General features: G+C 37.8%; 2 protein-coding genes across 5 annotated transcripts; both read left to right on the top strand.

Annotated features, from left to right (window-relative positions):
* The first annotated feature begins 94 nt into the window (after positions 1–94).
* Positions 95–12,821, top strand: LOC112577347 (deoxynucleoside triphosphate triphosphohydrolase SAMHD1-like). Of its 4 annotated transcripts, none has more exons than XM_025260402.1 (17): positions 95–246; positions 2,498–2,578; positions 2,859–2,962; positions 3,318–3,371; positions 3,642–3,711; positions 3,942–4,102; positions 4,595–4,781; positions 5,045–5,194; positions 5,556–5,603; positions 5,905–6,069; positions 7,411–7,502; positions 7,736–7,792; positions 9,387–9,588; positions 9,944–10,030; positions 10,329–10,430; positions 10,671–10,817; positions 11,393–12,821. In XM_025260402.1, the coding sequence occupies exons 5-17, from the start codon at positions 3,658–3,660 to the stop codon at positions 11,489–11,491; spliced, it is 1,551 nt and encodes a 516-aa protein (XP_025116187.1). In that variant the 5' UTR covers positions 95–246; positions 2,498–2,578; positions 2,859–2,962; positions 3,318–3,371; positions 3,642–3,657; the 3' UTR covers positions 11,492–12,821. The 4 variants fall into 4 exon arrangements, with proteins under 4 accessions (XP_025116187.1, XP_025116188.1, XP_025116189.1 ...); XM_025260403.1 differs by lacking the exon at positions 95–246 and adding an exon at positions 1,519–1,677; XM_025260404.1 differs by lacking the exon at positions 95–246 and adding an exon at positions 1,519–1,777.
* A 1,614-nt stretch (positions 12,822–14,435) lies between these two features.
* LOC112577401 (deoxynucleoside triphosphate triphosphohydrolase SAMHD1-like) lies at positions 14,436–26,702 on the top strand. The gene is made up of 15 exons (XM_025260466.1): positions 14,436–14,498; positions 18,676–18,743; positions 18,998–19,102; positions 19,466–19,520; positions 19,803–19,869; positions 20,850–21,010; positions 21,492–21,678; positions 21,967–22,116; positions 22,523–22,570; positions 22,930–23,094; positions 23,698–23,789; positions 23,963–24,019; positions 25,832–26,036; positions 26,270–26,350; positions 26,598–26,702. Exons 2-15 carry the CDS (start codon positions 18,707–18,709, stop codon positions 26,700–26,702), a joined length of 1,515 nt encoding a protein of 504 aa, XP_025116251.1. The 5' UTR covers positions 14,436–14,498; positions 18,676–18,706.
* The last annotated feature ends 314 nt before the right edge of the window (positions 26,703–27,016 follow it).

The raw sequence follows: 27,016 nt of genomic DNA, 5'->3' as shown, positions 1-27,016 counted from the left end.
TAAACGTCCGTGTGTGTCTGACGCCCTTGGTTTGCGTGATTCACCACGTGCCTAAACATAACTTCGACTAAGCACAATTTTTTTTGTCCTGCCTTTAGAAGGCACTCAGTGATCATTTCGGGGAAACCAAATCCGTTTTACGGACATGCAGTTCGTTACATGATATCACCTGTGTTTGTCTTATGGACAGAAGTTGTTTACTAGTAGTACAAGGTCTACCTGCGGTGGCTGTCTGACCGCTTAAAGGTATCACAACTTTCTTTTGCTTTGGCTTTGTAGGTCAGGGTTAAGAGTGCTTGAAGCAAGTTGTAATGTCACCTGTCGCCTGAACACGACCGCTTTAGCCTCTACACACTAGTCGTTACACGTTTGCCAAAGTTTATTCTGAAGTCAGTGTGTACAGTTCAGTGCAAATTATCAATTCGATCTGTGCAAATAACCGACATTTAGTTTGAGATAACCGCCTGAATGTTGTTGATCTTATCTTGTCGCACAAGAACAGGATTCTGCTTAATTAACTCTTTTCTACAGTTTCTCGGATACATATCTCTCGTGTTCTATCAAATTACTAAGTTTCTGTATTTTCGGTGGAAGGTGGCAGTATTGTGTACTATAAGAACCTACACGTAATAATTATATATTATTTTGTAAATGACATTAATTTGTAAACTTTTAAAATTATATATTTATTTATAATAACTCTTATTGAGATAAGAAAGAAAACGCAAGCCAGCACATGTTTAGGAACACTATTAGAGATGACTTCATGTAGGCTTAATTTGTTAAAGTGATTAACTCTAGCATACTACAGGGACATCTGCTACTTTCTATGTTATTATTATGATGTACATAATATAAGTTTATGTTCTACGAAAATCCTCATAGATTTCGTGAAATTCGAATTCCGCCTGCGGCTGTCGGTCGAGTCAGACCAAATGATTATGAGGCTTGTGGGTCGAAGGTCCTTCCCCACTTGCTTAAGGGACCTCATGTTATCGGGTTGTTTAGTATCTACCGTTATGGTTCTATTTCCCTTCCGTGTTTTTATTTCGGTCGGCGTGACCTTTTTATTTCGTGTCCGAACACGCATTCATGCAAAGTCATTGAGAGAGGTAGATGGAATTCCAAGGCCAAACAGGTGAAAGATTGCCAGTAAGCAAGTCCCCATGTTGTTTCTAGCTTCTGAAATTAAAAAAGTTTTTTGAGTACCGATTTTTGGGGGACTAGAGTAATTTTGCATAGTTTCCTGGAGATGAACATTATTTGTCATATAATTATTAACCAGCAATAAATGAAGTAAAAATCATTAATTTTTGCAATCAGTAACATTCCTTAGAATTCAGAAGCAGAATAAATACGACATTAGAAAACAACAAGCCAAGTTGAGCAACAAAAGAAAAATGACACATGAGATAAGGAGAGAGAAGCTATTTGATACGTCGAGAGTTGAGAGCGAGCTTGACTTTCGTACGCTGATTTTGAACTCGTCTTATTATTTATAGTACACATTGAGTGAATAGATGTACGTGTGCGTGCGCTCGTTTCTCTCTCACTCACGTTTCCAGTATGTAATGGAATTAAGCTCGGTAGACCTTAGCAGTACATTCGCACTACTCCAAGGAGGAAGTCATTTGATTTTTCTGAGAAATGCATAGCCATACTTACCTTGCTGTGTAGGTAAGATATGTGTCTTCTTTTAAGACTCACATATTAACGTGTTGTTTTGTGTGTTGATTTATTTGTTCTGCAGTCGAGTATGAGCTGACACTTTAATAAGGTTTGTTAGATTTTGTTGAACTCTATTTTCTTATCGTATTTTTTTTTCTACTTTTTGACTTTTTTCATTTCCCTTTTTAACAATCGGATGTCAGAGAAAACTTGGTCAGGGGATTGTCAAGAAGGTTAAAGTGTATGCTTATTTTCTCTTTTAAAAGACTAAGTTCTGTGTACTAAAATGTGACATTTCATGCAACTACGGTTTCGTCTAAAAAGAAGTTTCCCCCTCACTCTCTAATCTCTCGTTTCTTTATGAATGTTTTTCTCTAGAAACAGCCTCCTGTTATATTTTAAATGGAGATGTCATGTGTTAATTTTCCAAAGTCAGTGGCTACAATGACAACTCGTCGAGAGTTAAAGGCCGATATCTCTGCAAATCTTTAGACACTGAGTCGCCTTCGTTGATGGTTGGGAAGGAGCCACTCAATTTGTTTTAATTAATACCGTTTCCTCTGCATCATGAGAAGCAAGTGTGGGACTTCAGCAGAGGTCGCGTTAAACATTTACAAAAAATACTTAACAAAAAATACTTAACACATAACTATTAGAATATCTTCCAGTTAGTTTTAATTGTTTGAAAAGTGCGACTCTATTTGTATGTGCGTGTGGGTGCTTGCATGCCTGAGAGATGTAACTAAAAGGTATAAAAAAGGTATAAAAAAGCCTAGTGTTTACTATCCTTTCCAACTAGCAGAGCTTCATCTTAAGTTGTTATTTACAGTTATGTCTAGGTCATCCATCAAGTCAACCGTTCCTTAGAGCATGCAAACAGCTTTCTGTTGAACCAACGGAAGTGAGATTGGTCAGTGCATCGTTAAAGCATTATTCAATATTATTAGATCTTCAGTAATTTCTGTGCATTGTAGCTAATTAGCTTTTAAAAAAGTCGTATGAAATAACTAAGTGAATTTAAATCCTGAAATTCTAATTGATTCGATGGATTGTTTGTTCGATAGGTCCATCTATATTAAATATTTTAGATACTATCAGTCTGTCACACGGTTTAGTGAGAAAATTAGTATTTCTTTCACTAAACGCAGAGTGTAATATTAAATCTTTACTGACTGCTCTTTTCAAATTAGTGTCTGGGCAGCATCATCCAGCACGATCGCTGATGAAAATGATGCCGGACGGCAGGCAATCACAGAATCTGCTGATAATGTGAAAAAGAGGAGAAGAGAAGGAGGTTAAGATGAGATGGTGGATGTTTTCTAGCATAATTTTTTGTATTAAAATGCTAGGAATTCCAGGCAGTGCTTAATTTTAAATTTTAACAGTATCATAAACTTCTAAAATTTATTATCAACTCGTGAAACAGAACCTGTCTTTTATATTTGTTGAAGATTTGTTTTACTCGGAAATCATTCTCACGATTCTGATAATTGCAGATTGTCTAAGTAAAATTGCATACCTAAAGCTAATTTTTTTTATCAAAAGAGTGTAGTTCCTGCTTGAGACGGGTTTTAAAAATAGTATAAAACTGTTAGAATCAGCTACTTGTTGAATATCCGGCTGGCTTGTAACTGCAGTTTATTTTACAGACAGGAAGCTTGGTGGAACATTGTCAGAGGTCAAAGGGGAGCCCATCACTCCATGTGAGGTTTGGCTATAAAGAGAATATTGTTTATGAAGTCCACACCACACTCTCTGGCAAATATTGCATAAAAATCGTTATGTACCACGCTAAAAGAAAGGGGCATAAACTATTCCATTTATTATACGACAATATCCTTAACACATAATATTATATTATAGTATAATTATTTCACTAAATTTATCAGCAATTACAGCCAAAAGTCGCACAAACATCGCAACGCATATAATTAAGTTTCATGTTTTTTATTTGTGTTATTTCTATCTTTCAGAGATTCTGTTGTTGATATGGCGACACAAAGCACCAGTGGTGATAACAATAATAAGCAGCGCAAGAACAAGGTAAGACATAAGACACAAAATAGTAAACGTCAGACTTCACTTTGTAACCCACGTCTTTGCCAAATCATATTTTTTATGTTTTTATATAGAACACAGTTAAAACTGTGTACTATTTAATAAATAGATGATGTGTAGTTTATTTAGTCACGTACTACATGCATCTTTCTGTTTTATGGATAATTTTTAAAGCTCTGCCTGTACATGTGTCTGTATATGTATATATGTCCTAGGTGGTTAATGACCCAGTTCATGGCCACATAGAACTTCATCCTCTTTGCATCGCCATCATCGACACTCCTCAGTTCCAAAGATTGAGGTACCTGAAACAGCTGGGAACTTGTGATTTTGTCTATCCTGCCGCAGTTCATACCCGCTTTGAACACTCAATTGGGTAAGAAAATAACACTTCTGCAAAAGTATCTTGTGACATAAGACAAATTTGAATGATACAGCGGCTCATGCGATAGGCGACATTTCTAAAAAGAACGAAGCTGAATCCCCTTTGAACTACGATAATCATTATTCCTTTGCTGGTAAACTAAACTGGAGGCTGACATTTATTAGCACTAGAACTACCCACATTCTTCAAGTAGATATTGGTATTTAAGGTTTCTAGGCTGACCCATTGAGTTTTTACATCAGGATGTGAACTTAGACATGCATGACGTCATTCTTGAGACAAGTAAATGACTGAGACAACCATACAAAATAACAAAAGAACAACTTCTGCGTTTAAGGAATAGTTTAGATTATTGATATCCCCATTTTATTTTTCGTATTTTCTCGTACATGCTACACACAGAACAGAAATAGAGTGTACCACTACAGAGCAAACTTAATGAACCATATTTAAATTATTAAAACAATTTTGGCTTTCTTCCAGAGTATACCATCTTGCTGGGATGCTGATTAAAAGTTTACAGGAGAGACAAGAAGAGCTCAACATCACTGAGAAAGACGTGTTGTGCGTACAGATTGCGGGCCTTTGTCACGACCTGGGTCACGGCCCCTTCTCGCACATGTTTGACAGCGTTTTCATTCCGTCGGTCACTAACACCAGAGAATGGAAAGTGAGGCTATCTTTCTATCAAATTTGAAAATATAAAACTACATTAACAATAACTACGAAAATAATATTATCTAAGAAATGATAACAATAAAAAAACTGCATATGTAAAGAGTGCAGGGAAAACAAATTTCCCTTGAAACGAGAGGGCTAATTATCAAAATATGCGATTGTTATCACAAGAACCCCATGAATTTTTAATATTACAAAAATATATTAACATTATCGAAGACTAGCACTATTATTACCTTTCTTTTCTGTTACTAGCACGAAAAAGGATCTGTTGCCATGTTTAAACACATGTACAATGATCATTTCAACAATCTGGCCAGCAAGTTTGAGGCGTTTGGTCTTAATGAGACTGATCGCATTTTCATCGAGGAACAAATCGGTGGTGTTCTCGGTGAAGAAAACGGTGTAAGGATTTTAGTAATTTGCTGCACTTCGTTCTTATAAAATACATAATAGAGCATCTCATACACAATCTGTTATGTAAAAACTAATAAAATGCAGACTAAAATCCTTCAACATAAAATGAATTATATTAGGTTAAAAACAATGCATTGTAAAATACAATATACGATGTAGCACATACTTCTATAAGTATTAGGCTTAGCCCATGTAGGTCTAAAAATAGTCACGAAAAGAGATTAAATGTAATAAGTATTTTATTCCTAGATAAGAACAGAAACTGAGCCATACTGTGTCCATATGAGGTAAAGTTTAAAGGAAGATATCTTTAAAATACTTTTTATTGCATTTCTGTGTTTTACTTTAGACATGGCCATATAAAGGAAGAGGACAGGAACAAGCTTTCCTATATGATGTAAGCAGTTTCAGTGTTTTTTGGGTTCTTTGGTGTTAAATTGCTAGTCCTTATTTCTTGTATTTGATATTAACCATGTAAAAGAGTGCATGCATTTTTGTGTGTTTTGTTATCTCAGAAATAAAACATCACACAAAGAAATGCACATTCAAGTCTTGCCCTATCCTATTCTGTTTACAAATAATAACATTTAAATGTATTTCGTTATACAAGGACGAAGTATTCATTTGTACGATTTTACGACCGTTAACAGTATGTAAATCATTATAGAACTTCGATTTGACCATCCCTTGTTTTACAGATTGTGGCAAACAAGAGAAATGGCATAGATGTTGACAAATGGGACTACATCAGTCGGGACTGTCTCCATCTTGGGATGAAGAGCAACTTTGACCATCTTCGCTTCATTCATTTTGCTCGAGTGATTCGTGTGGGCAAAGTGACTCAGATAAGCCTTCGAGATAAAGTGAGTGAACACAGGTTTAGTTAAAACGGACACCAGAAGTAGTTTCGAAAGTCTTTTAAAATATTTATCTATCAGTCGGATTATATTGACATTTTAAGGATTTCATACTGACCAATACTGTGCTGATCAGGCGTAATAGTGGATATTTTATGCTAAACTAACTTTGAAGACTTGTGCAGCTATCTTTCTCAAGTCTGAGACCATCTGATTTCTCTAAGCACTGAAGTCTCTCCCTCACCCTCTTAATAATGATGATGATGATGATGATGATGATGATGATGATGATATATGGCGTTCCTCGCTCGGAGGCGAGTTTGATGTGCTTTGCAATATGTGCTTTGCATGAGGTAGTGATGTCGTGGGACAGAGAAGGCCATTACCATCAGGCATTCATAAAAACATATAGACAGTAAACATTGCTAAGAACAACACAGAGAACTGGAGAACGTGACACTCAGGGTAAACCAAAACATTACAGTACGTATTTCTGAAAGTGATCAAGTCTCAACTTTACGGAGAGAAAGAAGGAGGACATTTTAATTACATTCGGAACACAATGTGAGCAGAATTGTTCTTAGCTCTCTGAACTTGTCAAGCAAGTGGTGAAGGAGAATTTTCAAGAGTTATAATAGTCGAGTCTGGACAATACAACTGCCGACATGAGCTGCTTGGTGGAAGCAGCCGAGTGAGATGTCTAATGAGGTTGATTCTCAACAGACAGTGATGTGTCGAAAATCACTCCTAGGTTCCTGGCATAAGCTCATAATTGTGTGTGTGTGCGCGCGCGTGCGAGTGAGTGCAAATTTTTTTTTTTTTTTTTGAGAAATATTCCTTTATAAAGACTATCATAAAAACACAAAATAAATGAACTGAATCTGTTAAAAAGTACCATAAATTTCGAACTAAAAGCCGCAACTTATGTCCCCAGCTTTAAACCTTCGGCTTAAACAGCGATGCAGATTGTTTGGGGATTTTTCCGGACTTTTCATCTTCATATTGATTTTTCGATGAGCTCCGCATTAAAGGGTTAACTGTTCACGTTATTAAAGGATGAGCTATTCACATTTTAAAATCAAGGCCGCATACAATTGAAGCATTCAGATCCCTTGCTGAAGCACACATCCTCGCCTTGCCGAAAACGAGACGAAATGACTACGATGCTTCTTTCAAGTTTTTGTGAAAAAAGTAGAGATTTGAAAAACACCAAGTAGGTGCGGCTTATAGACAAGTGCGCTCAAAAGACCGAAATTTACAGTATTTTACTGTATGAAACACTGTATGAAATAGCATTGAAGTAGAGCAGTTTTTTTTTATTTGCACCATTGCAAAAAATCTTTGCAGGAGGCGTATGGAATTTATCAGATGTACCAGACCCGCTACTTCGTTCACAAAATGGCTTGCCAACACAGAGTAACCAGTTCTATAGGTCTCATGTAAGTGAGAGTAATTTGTTGATCACATTTGCCCAAAGCTGTAGGTGTTTTGAATGCAAAGGTATCATTGTATTCTTTTTGTCTTTATACCGACTCGTTAGATTCCATTAATGGATGTTCTATTATTTTGTCTATCCTTATAAATATTAAAACATCAGAAAACAACATCATAACTGGTTGAGTATGACATACCATCCAAAAGCATAATATTGGAATATTGGTAATGTTCGCAGGATCGCAGAAGCAATGAAAGAGGCCAACAATGTAATAAGGATGCCCAAAGCAGAAGGGTGAGTAACTTGTGTTGCTGCAACATTGCTAAACACCACTTCCGAAAAACACATTGTTCCAAACTGTTCATTTCAAATAAAGATATTAAAGTCGCAAATAAACTTTCTGAAACTTGATATTCGTAGAAGAAAAGGTGGGTATGGACATTGTCAGAAGTTCTTTTCACAGTTGTCAAAAGAATGTTTAAAGATCCACTTTACTCATCATACATATGCTTTTAAGATTTTTTCCTGCCATTAATTAAGGTCGTGAACAAAAATGACAATGAATGAAAACCGCTTTTACGGTTAATCATGATTGGCCTACCTCACCTGTCCAATACAAAGTAAGTGATCTTACAATTTTACGAGATAAACCATCTGTAAAGCTATCAAAAAATTGAAATACTTGAAAAAAAAACAGAGACCTACATGAATGGAGTACAGGTCGAGGAGCCAAACACGAAGTATTTGAGAGCCACTTTTTTCAAAAATGGAAGCTTTACAACAGACATCCACACCAGAATTAAATTTATTGACACCTGTAATGGCCGGGCTCTACAGGATTTAGCACCGTTAGGTTTGGTTACTACGTATACAACGTTCAAGTCTTATATAGACCCCCATCCTGTTATGAAGATGTGAGAAGTGGATTCTGCTTGCTGCTATCGAAAAATAAATCCATGTATTGGATGGGAAGTGCTTAAAATTGCTATTCCAAATCTTTTAAATTCTTGGAATGCAATACCAACTAACGACCTTGCGTGTTTGTGGGCCACAGGAGCCTCTTCTGGTAACAGTAAATAGAAATAAAAGAAATAGCTTGCTCAGTGTATTTTGACAACCCAAAACTAAGCTTAACGCTCTTTAACATGGTAACATAACCTGATAATGTAAGAATTATGTGCAAACTCAACAAGATACATAAGGAATTTGGAAACAGTATGATGGTATCGTGAAGCTTTCCTTCCAAATTCCAGTAGGACATCTGTTTCTTCTAGACAACAGAACTTAATTTGTCTCTAAACAAAGTTTTGCAAAGTTATCTTACCCAGCAGTTGTACATTTGGATATTCCCTTGTCAACATGAAAATGTTCTCAAACATCAAACTTTCCAACGGACCACCGAGCGTCGTCTAGGCGTTGCATCTCGCACATAACTTATTCGCGTGTGTGTGTATATATATATCTGTATTCAAAGTTCTACCAGCTACGACAACAAGGGTCTCGCACTATCATTATCATGCCATTTAGATACTGTTCGTATCGTCCCTAATTTTGTACACTTCATTTCCTTCAGCTACGAACTCATTGTTCTCTTTCTCTACTGATTTAAGTTCTCATGGTTGGGATATGAGGCAATCCAGCAACACACCCCATAATAGACAGTAACAGAAACGGGTTGAGAGGCAAAACAACGAGCAAGGCTATAAATGGTTAGCTGTACAGTCAGTTGAAGTAAGAACGAATGAAAAACTATTGTTACTGTGTCATCTTGTCAAACAACTAGGTGTCACATCAGTAATTTCAAATATGATTTTTATGTACATCGATTTTATGTTTTATAAGGTTTACAAATTTATGTCTCTTCTAGATTTAACTGTATTGTTTTCAGAATGGTTAAGATGTCAGACTGTATCAAGGATGAGAACATGGATGCCTACATGAATCTGACAGACGAGATCATCCGTCAGATCCTCCTGAACCCTGACCCTCGTCTCGAGAAAGCACGACAGCTTGTGCGAGATGTGTGGCGCCGGAAGCTGTACATATGTGTTGTTGAGAGTACACCCATTCAAGGCAGAAGATTTGCCCAAGTGAGATGTGATTTTTACCATTTACTTATAATGTTTTGAGCAACATAAGAAAACCACGCACTCATCATAATACCTTGCCGAACTTTTCATTTTAATAATAATAATATAAAAATAAAATTCTGTTACCACACTAGCTCAAAGCGCTTGACAAAAATCTAGACACACAGACAGTATAATAATTATAAATAATTTAATAATAATTATTAATTTAATAATAATAATTAATTTACTTGGTAGACAAAAAAGAAAGAACGAACGAATCAACAAAGAGATAATAATAGAACATAAATTATAAATTGACATTGTACATGAGAACTTTGCGACATGCTACATAACTGAGATAAATATTTAACAGGAACAGAAAGATGAAATCCTATCTGATATACTCCGTTTTCTGGAACCGGGTTTTCTCCAGAACCAGAAGGAAAGATTTGTCGTTGAGGTAGTAGAAAAACTCGTGTATGTTCATATTAAAATTATCAATTGCAGATCTTTGCCTGTTTTATGTATTATTAGTATTGGTTTTATTATATTATTACTACTACTGTTTATTGCATTTTTTTACTGTTTATTGTATTATTTACTATTTACTGTATTTTTTCGAATTTTACATAATTGATACTTGCATGTGGCTGTCTATGTTTGAGACTAAAAAGAGTAGATCAAAAATCATTTTCTGGTATCCAGTCTCCGCTAAAACCCAAAACAGAACCTTGGATTAGTTACTGTTTCTGTTTCAGCTAGTGGACTTTAGTTTTGGGACAAAAAACCACCCTATAGAGAACATGTATTTCTATTCTAAATTGAGTCCCGACGTCGGCAAACATATTTCTCCAGATAAGGTGACTATGCTATGTATAATATATTTTAAAAAGATAGTGGCATTTTATCAAGTAAGTGGAAAAATCAAAATATTTCAAAACTTTATCTGCAAATATCAAATATATTACATGTTACAATGCAAGGTTTGTTCCTGAACATTTAGTGAACTGTTTTATTTTTCACTAATTTTTATTCTGGTTTTTATAATGTTAACAATTTATTTCACTTTCCAAAATCAATTGAATAATTTTTAATTTCAGATTACTCACTGGGTACCTAAAAATTGCGAAGAGCAAATTGTTCGGGTATTCTTAAAACCCAGTGAGTCCGACGCTCAAGGAGATAAAGAGAAATGTGAAAAACTTGGCACGGCCTTCCGTGCATGGTTTAGAGAAACTATACCGGAGGTATCTTTTGCTTTATTTTAGTTTGTAGCTGATATTGCACGTGCTATAAGACACACCGCATTTTAAGTTAAAGTCTTATGAAGCGGTTTTTCTTTTTTTTTGTTTTTTTTTTGTTTTTTTTTGTTTGTTTGTAAATTCTGATTTTCCAACTAGCAGGAAAGAGAATTGTTTAACAAAATTTTGCAGTGCCAACATAAAGTCTGGAGTGAATCAGGAATGTAACTGAAAATGATCATGTTGTCAATTTTGCAATTCTAATTATACTCATGAAACAGAGCTTTAACATATGAAGTGTTTACTAGATAATTGTGTTGCTGCGCATTAATGAAGGAGTATATTTATTGAACCTATCATAAACAGCAACTACCTATGTCAAATACACTTTAAAACAGCAAAAGCAAAGCCTTCCTTTACATGGTTGTTTTATGGTATTTTTTCATAGAAATTATTCCTTGTTTTTTGCTAACAACACAGTAGAATAGGGTTAGGAAATTTCCTACCGACCTTTATTGTTCGGGCCAGAATTTTTATACATAAATATCTGATGTGTGAGACTGTCACTCGCAATGTTTCAGGAACCATCGACTCAAAAAGTCGACTGCTCTTCTCAGACGGATTTTACCGATCTCGACCTCACAGCGGCTGACTCTTCAAAGATGTATCATCCAGACTAAAAAAACATTAGTAACATCACAGCCTCTTCTCGCCGATACATTTAAACAGAGCACTAAATTATTTATTCTCTGGACTTTTTGACACAAGGTTTTAAATAATGTTAACGTTATAATGAATAACAAAATAAATGTATAGTTTCTATTTTCTTTCTTTGAACTCCTCCCAGATAAGAACAATATGATCTTTTATGTGTACGCATTTCATTAAATAAATAAGCATTGACACCTGTGCCATTCCATGCTACATTTCTATATCTCAGTTACGATAAAAATCACATTACAAGAGTGTATGTTGATGATGAAAATAATACCACAAAATCTCTTGAAAAGGGTAATACTGCTTTTTTTGTCTAAAATGGGACAATGATGTATATAGAGGTTTGTTCATATACATTTTTAAAAGCTTTGCTGTAAAGTACATTCACTCATCAAGGATTTAAGATATTCACAGACATATTATGGTCGTTAATGTTTGTTCCCTGATTCCTCTTTGTGTCTTCTATGCTTGTTTTTTATTACTTGTCTGCATAGTTGTTTCTCATTCCGTCCTTCGTATGCGCATACTCCTTTGTGACTGTGATTATGCATTATTTAAATCACACGTTTATTTATCATTACTATTGCTTTCAAGACTTTTAGTGATTTTTAAAATTATTTATTATGTATGTGGAGCATATCTGCGGGGATGTATGACCCTGTCCAAACAGTGGCGTCTGCAAGTTGGGTATCAGTGTGATTGGTACTGTGGAACAAGCGGTGGCCACCATCGAGTCAAATCCCGAGTGTAATATTACTTGGCAAATAAACAAATTCTTCTTCCTAAATAAGGAACGTAACCAACAGTACGACAATCACGATTAAATCCTTTTTTCTCAGGATACTTGCTGCTCTAGCTATTATTTTATTTTGTTTATTTAACCAAATTTTGCTGTTCTCAATTTTGACATTGTCAAATTTCTAGTGTCTTCCGTGGGTATTGACGAGTAAAGCGCACTTGTGAGTGTGTGTTAGAATGTATGTAATTGAGGGAGTGTGCTTTTTGTGCATATAGGTGTTAGTGATTATGTGAATGTTGATGTGTGAAGGGATGTTTTAATCATAGAGATTGTTTCTGGGGTGAACGTGTACGAGACAAAGTGTATGTGTATGCGTATGTGGGTGAGGGTGGGTGAGGGAGAGAGAAGAGGTGCGCGTGCGTGTGTGCATGTGTGTGCTCGTGAGTTATAAACTGGCTGTGTGCTGTTATGTTTCTTCAAGCTCCTCTTGGAGTCTATTCAAGCTTAAATATCGTATTAAAAAGTCGAGAAAGTCTCTCTTTCTTTTAACAAAATGCCTTGCCTCAGCTATATCTTCTGTGTGTGGTGTGTGTGTGAGAGGAAGAGAGGCAAAGAATACACTGAGACAAACTGGACACTTTCAAACCAAACTGGTGTTGTGTATTCGATGAATATAACTAAAATTACGTATTTTAGCTTCAAGTATCTTCAACCCTGATTTTCTTTCGAGTGCATAACTACATATATGATAAACTAAATAGGATTGCTTTAAAAGATATGTTAATTTTTGGTACTTTATAAAGACGGATGTTTAGAATTGAAAAACATTGTTTTTCAAACCACTTTTTGTTTCTCCTGTGTCCGAAACGTGACGACGAACAGCAATGCCGGTGGCATCCGCAGCTGTACATCAGACTTTCTGAAACATAACTTTTCTTCATCAACCTTAAAAGAAGTCAGCAACTAGGGACAAATAATAAGAACGATGATGATAACGATGACGACGACGATGATGATGTAAGCCCCGGTTGAGATATCTCGCAATGGTATCTTTGCTGAGGAAAACGCCTTCCTGATCTCTGCCGTCGATCGAGTCAGGACCAATACCAATTGTCTGCTTCCTTTTTCAGTCTTTGAGGCAGTGTCTGTGTGCCTTTGTGCCTGTGTCTGTGATAGGGAATGTGGAAGAGAAAGCAAGTGAGGAAGAGGGGTAAAGTAATATGTGCATAAGTAAAGGACCGATTATTATTTCTGTTGGTCTGTCTCTTTCATCATCAAATCATATTCGAGTGCAGTGTCACTTGGCTGATGCACAGATTCTTCTTGTTATAACTATGGTCCAATCTTCTGTTTTAGTTTTGCAGCATTCACACGATAAGTACTAAAATGTTAGTGGGTTGCCGATTGATAAAGAAACATTTTTCGCCGAAACAGCATGGACAGCTTGCACAATTTTTAAAATATTGATATTAAAGCTCCTCATCAATAAAATTATAGCAAGCCTTTAAAATTTGTTCACGAGTTGTCTTATTTGAGCTGTAACTTTATTCCAGTTTCCTCTCAAAAACAATAAGCATGGGTGTTTTCCAGCAGCTTGTCTCACAACTTCATCTGCGCAAGTTTCTCCTGTTGCCTTGACTGGAGTGATTGGCTGATTGTTAAAATGTTTTCTGGAACATTCCTGCAACCGAACGGCTATGTAGACCTTGTCTGTGTCTGCGGCACTGCTACTACCTGACGGGACTCGTTAAATCTGTGCCGTTTAAGGCAGCAATAGTAGTATAGCTAATGCAGTTGACTACGAATTTATCATTTATCTCCTACCCCCAATTCAGGTATTTCCGCTGTTGAATCAGCAAAAAATAGCAAAGTAATGAAAGTTTTTGCAAGCTGGTCACAGCTTGTTGATGTGTCCAGTAACCGGTTGAATGGTGTTTATCTGTGTGACCTTTCTCCTTAACGTACTGTTTGCCTTCCGCGTTCTATTTTCGCGGTGACGCGTGTGTATGGAACGTGTGTACCTGTCACGACACGCCCTTGTGGAAAGATATCTTGAGGGGATCACTCTAGGTGCATATAAACGCAAGGTTGATATGCAAGTAAAAGGCTACCATATTGTTCATGGCCCTTCCTAGAAGAACTACACAATTGGTGAGTGACATTTTTTGAAGAATAAAATTGTGTGTGGGTGTGATAGTTTGAGGAGACTTCAGTCAGCTGCTTTTGATGAGGTAAAATTTCTTGGTCATCAGAAAACTGCTATATATGTATATTAATATATAGTCATTTTCTATATATGCGAAGCTCTAACAACCGTCGGACAAGAAATGATAAAACTATTACTTACCTTCTCCGGCCTTAATTTAATAAAATATTGGGGTATGTGTCCGTAATCTGTAGCTTTGTCTTTACCAATCTCCCTCGCTCTCTTTGTGCTTTTTTCACTTCGTGTCATTCTTTCGTGATTTGTTAGGTACACCCACTTGATAATCTTCCGATAAAATCATGCTCACCCTTTAGCGTGCAAGATCCGTGGCAGGGCTGACATGTACACAGCTTTCTGTGTCCCTGTAAATCGTTGGACAACAAAAAGCTGTGCGGCTCAGGTAGAAGTAGTGTATTTGAGCTGCCTTGCTTCGCAACTTTAAAACAAAGTTAAAGCATATGACTTCACTGTAGCTATTTCAGTATCTACATACCTTCTTTCTGACTATCTGACTACTCGATGTATGCATTTATGTGTATGTATGTGTGTGTGAGCGCACTCGTATTTTAATGCAATTGTGCTTCCTCCCATGTACAAAAAGAACTTATCATGGGAAACTTGACAGCAACGTTGAATGTGTAAAGTTTGCATTGCCCAGTTTTTAAATGTTTTTATTTCTGGACACTTATTTATAGACCAAAGGTAATGAGCAGGGTGGAGGGAATACCAAGAACAGATTCAACGTCTTAAGTAACCAAGCTCCTATGCTGTTTCTGGTTTATGACTTCGACCTATAGCTTCGGAACTAAACTGGAAATACAAGAAGCTAGAATGCAGCTGTGAGCCTTCCAAATAACAAAAATCTGTTTGGAATACAGCAGTCGAGCGAGCGAGAGATAGAGAGTAAAAAAGTACACAAGAGAGTAAGGAGAGGAGCAATAGTTGATGTGTCAAGAGTCAAGGGCGAGATTTGTTTTTCAACCCGTTTTTTAATTTATATTACACGTTACGTGAATAACGAGAGAGAGAGTATCGTGTGTCTTTGTGCGTGGGGGCGCAGTCTATTCCACGAATGGCCATTTTCTTGCTGCTCCTGTTCTAATTCTCTCCATAAAAGCACGTATTTGAAGTGTCTCGCAGTTTGTGAACCTGCTCAAACATGTTTTCAATGCTTACTTTTTATGAGAGATATTTTCCAACAGGTTTTCAAATGTAGGGTATAGTGCTTATCGGTACATTCGCACTACATTAAGAAGTCATTCGTTGTTTCTGAGAAATGACTTGCCTTGATGGTAAAGCTCCATAGGAAAGATATATGTTTTTTATGTGTGACTCTCCTATGCATTTGTCAATGTTTCACTTGGAGAGACGTTGATTTATTCAATTTTGTTGCTGCCAATTCTAATTTTCCTAATTTATTTTTCGTCTAGTTGTCCTTTCCTGATATGCTTTATCTAACAAACGATTATTACTTAGGGCAGGGATGCCCAACCTACGGCCCGCGGGCCATATTCGGCCCGCAACGCGGTGCCATCCGGCCCGCGAAACTTCTGCCCACAGTGCAGGAAATCGGCATGTTAGTAATAAAAAACCGAAAAAAAAAAACCGAAAAAAGGGAAGAAGAAGTATTTATCCCTACGTAAGGGCGTCTCTCAATCTTTTTTTCGATGGACGAACATTTCGATTCAGTTCTCCGACTTGGTGTCTCTACGATGAGGCCGGACATTCAGAAGTTGGTTTCGGGAAAACAACTTCAAATATCCCACTAATTACTACATAATTAACGGTAAGTACAACTTGGTTCTAATAAAATGGTATCTGCTCTATTTTTTATTTATTTTTTTTTTTTGGTATTTTTGCGGTGAAGTGGCCCGCGACACGGCTGTCCGAAATGGATATGGCCCGCAGGCTGAAAAAGGTTGGGCATCACTGACTTAGGGCAATCCCCTGGTCTAAACTGGTGGTCTGTGCAAAGCCTCCACGATGGTCTTCAACTCTGACCTTGTTTTTTTTTATCCTCCCTGTCTTCAGCCCCAAGTTTCGCCATTGTTGGAGGCTTGCAACACAGACAGGGCATCTGTTTAAGCTGCTACCTGCAAGGCCGAACTTTGTTTTACTGATAACGCTATGTCAGTATATAGCATGGTACTGGATGTATGCCCTAGCTCTTTCATTTCGGATGACGTCCGTAGCTCACCAATCTGTGAAAGCCTGTAAAACTAAGAATTTTCTCGCATAAACAACATGCGCTTTTACGGCATAGTCGCCTGCGAGGGCCATGAACGGTAGAGAAACCGAACAGTGAAAGTCCTAAGAAGTGGACAATCCACGAGACAGCAAGTGCATATAGAACGAACCATTGTAATGCTGAGATTAGCAGAACGATGATTGTAAAACTCAGTAAGGGAAAAACAAACTGGCCTTGATCACAAACCGGGTATACAGAGATAAGTTACAGCAGACGGGCATAAGAGTGGATAGTGATCTGATGTGAAACCAAGCCAGTATCGGGGCTGAAGCTATCAGATAGGGAAAGGTCATGGCCCTATACGAACCGCCCCTAAAATCCATGCCGAATTACAACATTCGGTGTCCATCATGTCATGCAATGTCATCCCATAACTGACGCAGCAAGTACCAATCGTAGAGGAGCGACGCATTCGCAGACTGATGCCAACCGGGACAGTCTTGGACTGAGTAGGTCCTCTAGTGGACGGTTGATCTACTTTTTTGCGTTGGCCACCCATACTTTTTTCTGTCGACCGCCTTCAGCACTACCTTGGATGGCCGTCTTGACGGTGTCAAGCAGAGACTCCTGGGGACCCATCAGCCAGGTAACTACGCTTCGGACGAAGTCGTTTGTTTTTGCTCCCTATAGGAGATCCGAAGGAATCTTCCGAAACATTAAATTTCGAACGATTAAATCTTTTGTTCTTGTTCTGTTCGCAAGGTCCAGGTCTCGCAGCCGCACAGAATGATTCCACCATGAAGTTTTATTAAGACTTAATTTAATGCAGAAGCCGACGCTTTTTAAGTCTGGCCATCGCTACTGTCGCGGCTATGATTCTTAGACATCCCCACATCCACCGTCTTTGGTCCATTCGAATCTCTGCTTTGCCAGACCCAATTGTGTTCAGAATAACCTTCGTGCTGGTCCCCATCCCGTACGCTTTCGCGCTGGTCGTGAGCTTGTATGCAACGGTAACTGACCTGTTACTCTCTGTTGCTGCCCGCCATTAAATCTTTGTCGTCAGCAAAGCAAAGGTTACTGAGTGACCTCCCCCCGATCGACAAGGAGGTGTGGCTATCCTAGAGTGTATCGCGCATGATTTTCTCCACGTTGACGTTGAACGGCACTGGGGAAAGTGTTGATCCTTGGCATACACCTACCGACTTAGCAGGCAGTTTTTGGTTAGAACATAACTTAAGAGGGAATAGGTTATACACTTTTTTAAACTATTCAAAAAGACACACTTAATACTAAGAAAAATATGTGGCGTTCATCGACTTTAGCAAGGTATTCTACTCAAGGAACAAACTCTGCTATGTTTTAAGGAAAACGGAGCCAGTTACAAGATGTATTTACCACTCCAGGGTATATACAAATGAGTATCAGACTATATACGCGAAAAGGATAGGTGCCTCACTCACTCTGTTTAACTGCCCACAGGGAGTCAAGCAAGGCTGAGGTGGCCTGAGGTCACCCACTGTATGTGTTGTTGTTGGAAATGTGGGTCTGTGTGTGTGTGTGTGAGAGTGTGTGTGTGTGTGTGTGTAAAAGAAACATTATTTCAACATGTACATTTATATTATCTTTTTATATCATTTATATACTATTGCTAGTATCAGCACTATTTTGAATTGCCCATGGGGATCAATAGAGTTGTGTTGTATCACCTACATAGACGTATGGTTCATGAGGCTATTGCTCATGTAATGGATGTATAGGTAGTATTAAGGAAACTCATATGTGAATGGGCTTTTTTTAATACAGGTGTTTTAGCATACATTAGCAATATATCTCAAGCACGCACATATATATATATATGTTAATAACAGTGCGTGTGTGTGTGAGTGTGGAAGGGGGCACGCACGCGCGCTTTCGCTAGTGTCTAAAAAATTGTTTCAATAAACGCCGTTTTTTTCGATCATTTTCAACAAGCAAAGAAACTTCTTAAGTTGCGATTTATACTTCTGTGCAGGTCATCCATTCAGGCAGCCGTTCCATGAAACATGCAAGAAACTTTTCCATCCAGAGGGGATAAGATAGGTCAGTGTTGAGTTAAATCCTCATCCACCGTTTTTTATCTTCAAACATTTGGCCGTTGTAGACTTAAAAAGCCATATTAAGTAACTAACTCGAAGTCCTGAATGCTAATTAACTTGACTCATTGACTGGCTAACAGATCTATCCATCTTAAATATTTAAAGCACTGTCAAACGATTTAGCAAGGAAATCAGCATTTGTTTTCACAATTATGTCGAGTACTGTTTTAAGAATCTCCAACTGCTTTGTTTTCTTAGTGAACGGACAGCCATGGGCCATCAGCAGCGTTGATGAAAATAATGTCGCACAACAGACTCTCACAGAATCTGGTGATGATGCGACGAAGAAGCAGAGAGATGGAGGTTAGAATAAGCCTGTGAATGTTTTGAAATGTCATTATTGTATAAATGCCATATACACATCTGCTCATTCAGCGCTTTTGTAGCGTTCAGAAGCCGTCATTAAATTTCAAAATATAATGCGCAAACGATTGTCTGTATAATTTCGTAATTTATTTCAGACTTTCAGTTGGAAGGAAAGTACCGTCATGATCCTGAAAAGTCTCAGTTGCAGAATAAATACAATTACATGTTTCAAAGTGTATTTATATATAAAAGGATTATAGTTCTTGCTTGCGAAGGCCTGGTGTATAACATAAAATTGTAAGGATCGACTACATGTCAGTAGACTGAGACAAATGTATGTAACTGTAGTATCTTTTACAGTCAAGAAACTGCGTCGGGAGTCGATAGAGGTCAAAGGAGGAACCCTTGACACCACGTGAGCTCTTTCTGTTAAAAGAATGCTTGTCATTTTATGATGAAACCTGAAATTGTACCAACTGTTTGGCAAATACTGTACAGAAATGACTAAGTGCTTCGCTAAAAGAAAGGGACAAAACATTTCATTCGTTTATTAAATGAAGATAAGTTAAGCTCGTATACTAACTTTATATTTTGGATTTTGTTAGCAGTCACAATGAAGAATAACACAAACATACAAGAAATACAATGAACTAAAAGTCTCGTGAGTTTTTCTTAGAGTACTATTTTTATCTTTTAGAGATCCTGCTAGTCTGACGACACAAGGTACCGGTGGAGACAACCATGTTAAACAAGACAAGAACAAAGTGAGTTACAAATAATAAATTTTTGCGACACAAAGAGCTAAAAACTGACAATCAAAATAACCAACCATTATAAGGAACACATGAGAATGAGAAGACATGTTTCAGCAAAATGAGACAAAAGTCTGTTGAAAGTGAAATTGCAATAAACCCTCCCTTTCTTCGACTAGCTAACTGTCGGAATTCAGGAGTTCTCACTGTGCATACGTTCTCAAAATTAATATTCTATTTTATCACAATAACAGTTCTTGAAATTGAGATTATTCTCTTCTTTATAATAAATGTTCTTTTGTGTTTCTTGCTGTTCCTTTTTTCATCCGGTAGTCCACGTTTGACTGTAAAACTAAATGTACGAGACAAAACCAAGTAAAGATTTGAGTCTGTATGACCTATGACTCAAAATATTTACATGTTACACTACCCATAACCATACTGTGAATTTCAAAACCGGGTTTTTCCCAATAATGCACTTTTTGAAGTTTTTATATCAAACACAATTAAAACAGTGTACTGCTTAGAGAACCAGTGATGCATTGTAATATGACGAACGTACACTTACCTTGTATACGCACGAGGTATTACAACACAACACTCGACGAGCCCTCTTCAGATGACGATGAGGATGAAGAGATTTGTAGGTGAAGCGAATCGAAGAGGCACAAATTCCGAAAGAAGTCACTGAGAGAGTTATAAAGAAGATGACGGACGAAGACCGTTGTGTTTTCCCGCTCACTCGCCATTTTTATAGCAACTGCTTTTCTCTTACATATGACGTCTTTTTCTGCTTCAAGTGACGTGGAATAAATGACGCACACAAAACGTCAGACATGTGACACCATTCATACACGAGACAATACGAGACCTGCCACAACTCAATACATGCATGCTGAATTAAGTCACATACGCAAAATCATTTCTTCATTATGGATCATTTTCAAAGCTCTGCCTGTACGTGTGTCTGTGTATATATATATATGTCCTAGGTGGTTAATGACCCAGTTCATGGCCACATAGAGCTCCATCCTCTTTCTTTCGCCATCATCGATACTCCTCAGTTTCAAAGATTGAGGTACCTGAAACAGCTGGGGACTTGTGATTTTGTCTATCCTGCCGCAGTTCATACCCGCTTTGAACACTCCATTGGGTAAGAAAATCTTATTTTTGTAAAATGTATCTTGTGACTAGAGAAACATTTAAACAATAAACATCGCCGGTTTGAGGCCATGCGATGTGCAAAATATGTCCAAAGGTTCCAAATGGGACGACGTCGAAACCCGTTTGAATAGTATGAGTACCACTCCCTTAACATTACATTAGACTGGAGCTGGTTTGCATTTATCAGCTTTAGAACTGCTCACTTTAGCCAAACAGCTATAAAGCATTTAGGAATCCTACACTGAGCCACTCGCAGTTTTATAACATCGAGATGTGAACTTAGACAACGTGGCTCAGTTCTTGCGACAAATATATGACTTCGAGACACATATGACCTTAAGACTAGCATATGAAACAAGATAACGATAACGACTGCTGACTTTTTTCAATGGAATGTGTTACTTCAAAAACGATTTTCATAAATGTAATAACCCATTTGAAACATTTAAATAAATTCCGTGTTTTTCCAGCGTATACCATCTTGCTGGAATGCTGATGAAAAGTTTACAGGCGAGACAACCAGAGCTCGGTATCACTGACAAAGACGTGTTGTGCGTACAGATTGCGGGCCTTTGTCACGACCTGGGTCACGGCCCCTTCTCGCACATGTTTGACAACATTTTCATTCCGTTGGTCACTAAAACCAGTAAATGGAAAGTGAGGCTTTCTTTCCATCACATTACCCTTTGGACAATGTTGTCGTGTAAATGCATAAATAGTAACCACGAAATTATTTCATCTATGTAGTAACAGCAATAAAACAACAGCATACGTAATGAGGAATGGAGCAACAAAGCCCATTTAAAGTAATAGGGAAAGCAAGACAAAGTTTCTGCCAATGATTAAACTAATTATACGATTTGGGGCAGCAGAACTCCATGCATTTTTGCTATTGAAAAGCATATATCCACGTCATCAAAGACTATCTTTCTCTTACATTACTAGCACGAACAAGGGTCTGCTGCCATGTTTAATCACATGTACGAAGATCCTCAAAACAAGCTGGCCAGCAACTTCAAGAAGTTTGGTCTTGATGAAAAAGATCGCACTTTCATCAAAGAACAAATCGCTGGTCCCTTCGGTGAAGGGAACGATGTAAGGCTTCTAATAATTGACTTCATTCATACAAAATACAAAAGGGAACAGATCGTATAAAATTGAAGAGAAAAAACTATTACATGTTACGGGATAACACTACATAATAAGCTTGTAGAAAACATTCTACAACGTAAAAGGTATTCATATTAATTAGCCACAATAGAAACCATTTATTATGAAGTACAAGCATATACTTTTTTTTCTGCGTCAGACACTATCAGACTGTTAAGAAGAAAAGTCACAAGAGATGATATATTATTACCATTTTATTATTGAAAATAAATTGAGCCATGTTGTATACCAATTTTTGATAAACTTCGAGTAAAGGTATCTTTAAAACATTTCCGTTGTTGTATTTTCGTATCTTCCTTTTAAATTGCGTTTTGCTTCATGTCGGCTTCAGGAATGGCCTTATAAGGGAAGACCACGGGCAAAAGCTTTCCTATATGATGTAAGAAGGTTTACAGTTTTGTTTTCTATTTTTGGCTTGAGAAGTTGACGTTCTTATATCTTTGCGGTGTAGCCGATATTTACTTTTATAAAATGCTTCTATATTTACTCGTGTCTCATGGTCAAAGCGAAGCTGTAGACAGAAATATGCATATATTCACTGTTTTACATTTTCCTCTACTCCTGTTTATAAATAATATAAAAACTAATTTCTTACTTCATTTATGAAGCATTATACCTTATAAGGTAAACTAAATCCCTTCCCCATTTACATGATAATGAAGACTTATTTTTTAATGCTTTTACAACTTGCAAATAAATCTGTATCTAGCGTTCATGCAACAATTCTTTGTTTTACAGATTGTGGCCAACAAGAGGAATGGAGTGGATGTTGACAAATGGGACTACATCAGTCGGGACTGTCTCCATCTCGGGATGAAGAGCAACTTTGACCATCTTCGCTTCATTCATTTTGCTCGGGTGATTCGTGTGGGCGAAGTGACTCAGATATGCCTTCGAGATAAAGTGAGTGAGCAAAAATATAGTTTAACTGATCACTAGACTTAACGTGTTGAAAGGTCATCAACATTATGATATAAATTATTTAGGATATTTTTTCAAAATAATGCGTATCTCGGGGTTTCATGATTTTATACTGGTCATTGTTTATGCCAAAATAACTTTGAACTAAAGACTGAGGCAGCCAACGTCATCGAACATGAGATAGTTAAATTTATCTCAGTACAGTCCCTATTTTTCTGTTCCTACCTTCCCACCTTATATGGATGCCTTTGTATTTGTGTGTACGCGGGCATGTGTATATTTATGTGTGCTCGTGCGAGCGAGCAACAATTTAAAGAAGTAATACTTCATAGTATTAAAACAAAATATAAACGGAAACCAAGGTCAGTTGAAAAACTCTATTGATTATTTATTAATGCCGAGTATTCATTTACATCGTCATTGTTTGCGTCCACAGTCAGTCCGAGAACACTGCTATACTTTGATGTTTTCTCACCGTCAAGGCAGGTGCAAATTTATTGTGGTAAAAATATTACATTTCATTAGACACGCACACCGGCTGTGTTGCCTTGAACAGTTTTTTTGCCGTTTCAAAAATATTTCCAGGAGGCGTATGGAATTTATCAGATGTACCAGACCCGCTACTTTCTTCACAAAATGGCGTATGAACACAGAGTAACCAGTGCTATATGCCTCATGTGAGTGAATAAATTGATTTCTGACTCACATTTGTATTTAGTTAACATTAATGTTTTGTTTTTTTTACCACATCATACGAGTTAAATAATGAAATTTTTTAGTGTCCTTGCGTGTTTATACACCTGGATAAGTGTGACGAAGTAGAGAACCCATATATTTGTGATACTTACAGGATCGCTGATGCACTGGAAGAGGCCAACAAAGTCATAAGGATGCCAAAAGACGATGGGTAAGTCTGAGATTTGTTTTGTTGTTACCTTGAAAATACTACTTACAGATAACATATATTGTGTGGAAAGTAATTCGTATTAATAAAAAAAAGAAAAACTAGCCTCGTCGTTGTCGCGTACCACTCCCAGCGTCGTCAGAATCACTCTCGCGACCACTCGCACAGCCGGCACGAACTCACACCCAGTCGCTCAGCCAAAGTCGCGACTTACCTGTCGAACCTTTGATAAACGAAGACACAGCAAAGACGAAATGAACGATACAAATAAAAGTTCAATCCAAAAGTAAAAACAAACAAAACAAAACACGAATACACATAATAAAAACGGAGAAAATACACTTACGAGTTCTCGCAAAAGAGACGGGGACTACTCCACACAAAGAAAAGAAAAAAAAAATCAAACAAAGCAGTTAAACATCAGCGCACACCGCGGCACAGTACAGTACGTAGTCTTTAATACTTCACAAAGATCAGGAGCATGGGGCGCTCAGTTGACAGTCTCTGGTGCTGGTTCACGTGGCACAGTTCACAGTTCAGTTCCCTAGCTGACTGCAGACGCAGGACCAGTAGACGAAGACGACGAAACGAAGAAAAGTAGAATGGTTGACAATATAACATAGATGAAAGACCGTTGAAAAATACGTAGAAACAGTTACACAAGGCACGTACGCATAGCACATACACAAAGGAAGTACACTATGAACGCACACAAAGGACGTGCGCCAAGGACGTACACAAAGCCTGTAAAAAACAAACAAAAGAACAACGGTCACTAGGAGGCCACAGGATGAAACAACAAAACTTACCCTTTACGACCCACCTATAACTAAGACCTGAAGTAGCCCTAATTTCTCCTTCTGAAAATAAAACCCGAAAAAAAGGAGGCGCGCTCAAAGCGCTCCTCGGCAGACATAACTCTAGATTCCAAACAAAAAGGGTATTTCTAATACGGTGTAAACACATACTCGCATACCCAAATAAACATACAAGTGCAACCTCTCGTCCGAAAAATATGGGGAAATGCGCAACTCACCCACGCGGCTTGTGCTAGTCCGGCGGTCACCCGCTCTCCACAACAGAAACGGAAGCACACTCCCACCGAACGAGACACTAGTGGTCACAGCCGAATACTGTATTTTCGCCTCCCCCCGAACTTTCCACAACTCCTGGTGGTCACTGCTGGCTTCAACTCAACATCAGAACCAGCCTCTCAGTGCCCTTGTGGTCAGTCGTGGCTGAGTATACACACAGCACCTTGCCGATTTGCACAGTCTCGAACCGTTTTCTCAAAAACTCTCCGCTCCTCTCCGCGCCTCTCCGCGCCTTGGTAAGAAATGCCACAAGGGACGCTACGCTCTGGGGGTCATTACAAGTCTCCCAGGGGCTGTAACCATTGGCCAGCGCCCACGACACCCAAGCCACGCTAAAGCGCGTGAATGCTTTTGACGCCTAAATCGTGGACAGGGAAGGGAGTGGCCCAGAACAGTGCACCCCCATAGCTACAACAAGCAGCAAACAGCACTCAAGCCGACGTCCCGTGACGTAGCAAGAGCGTGACGTCAGGCACTGCTACAGTCAGCAGGAGAAGGCCTTGACCTTTCCCCGCAAAACGGATGAAAATAGCTTTAAAAAAAAAAACGTCAACCGTCGTCTGCTGTGGGCTACCTTTCTAATACAGGAGCGTCCCCAAGCGCTGAGAGAAATGCAGGCCTAGAAAAAATATGACACGCGACAGTCGTGTCACACTACTGTGTCACAATAGTTTTATACATGCTTCTTTTTGTCTCACAATGATTGTACTTTGTTTTTCAGTACAATGATAAAAATGTCAGACTGTATCAAGGAAGAGAACATGGACGCCTACATGAATCTAACAGACGAGATCATCCGTCAGATCCTCCTGAACCCTGACCCTCGTCTCGAGAAAGCACGACAACTTGTGCGAGATGTGTGGCGCCGGAAGCTCTTCATGTTTGTTGCTGAGAGTCCACCCATTCAAAGCAGAAGATTTGCACAAGTAAAATCTGATTTTTTAGAACCATTCACTCTACAAACGATTATTTTAGCAACAAGAAGAAAATTGAATTTTTGAAATTAATACAAGCATAAACTTTGGACAAAGGGAAACATGCGCGCGCACACACACACATACGCAATGAAACATAGAAATGAGACACAAAGTGTATGCAATTACTTTGCTCTGTACCTTTTTAATTGAGATTAATATGTTATAAATTTAAATCTTAACAGGAACATAAAGATGGAATTAAGCGCGAGATACTCCGTTTTCTAGAAAAAGATTCTCTCAAGACGGATCGGGTCGTTATCGAGGTAACAGAAAAACCGGGATATATTCATATTAGTATTATGCAATGTATATGCCCCATTGTTATGTTAAATTATGTTGAGAATATTCATGAGTAACTATTTGTTGCTATTTATAATTTATACAAACTGGTTTTTTTATGTATTTTATGTTATATGTGTGCAAAAGAACCCATAGGAAAATGTTTGCAGCTAACAGTAAAGCACTTAAATACTATATTCTACCTAGAATTAATTTCTGTCACTGTTTCAGTTAGTGGACTTCAATTTTGGTACAAAAAGCCACCCCATAGAGAACATCTACTTTTATTCAAAAGCCAGTCCAGACAAGCTATATACATATTCTCATATAAGGTGATTGTGGAAATGTTCAATATTTTTCATTCAATGGGTAACGACATTGTCTCACATAAACTTATGTCTCGCAACACGTTCAAGACGGGAATAAAGCTCATTCTTACAACAACGACTACAACAATTACTGCAGGCTGCCCAGGTCATAATATGACCCGGACAAAGACTTAAAAAGACAATCAACAGCACACATAGACTTCACCAACTACGACCAGACACCATCAGCGATTACTACAAGAATTCTCAAAGCCAAACACTCAACATTCTGCTTGGACGTTCGAAGATCAGAATGGTTACTGAATATTACAACTCCAATGT

The sequence above is a fragment of the Pomacea canaliculata genome, linkage group LG12 (genome assembly GCF_003073045.1).
Source record: "Pomacea canaliculata isolate SZHN2017 linkage group LG12, ASM307304v1, whole genome shotgun sequence".
In the NCBI taxonomy this organism is placed as follows: domain Eukaryota; kingdom Metazoa; phylum Mollusca; class Gastropoda; order Architaenioglossa; family Ampullariidae; genus Pomacea; species Pomacea canaliculata.
The sequence above is the reverse complement of the archived record's forward strand: the minus strand, read 5'-3'. Positions and strand labels throughout refer to the sequence as shown.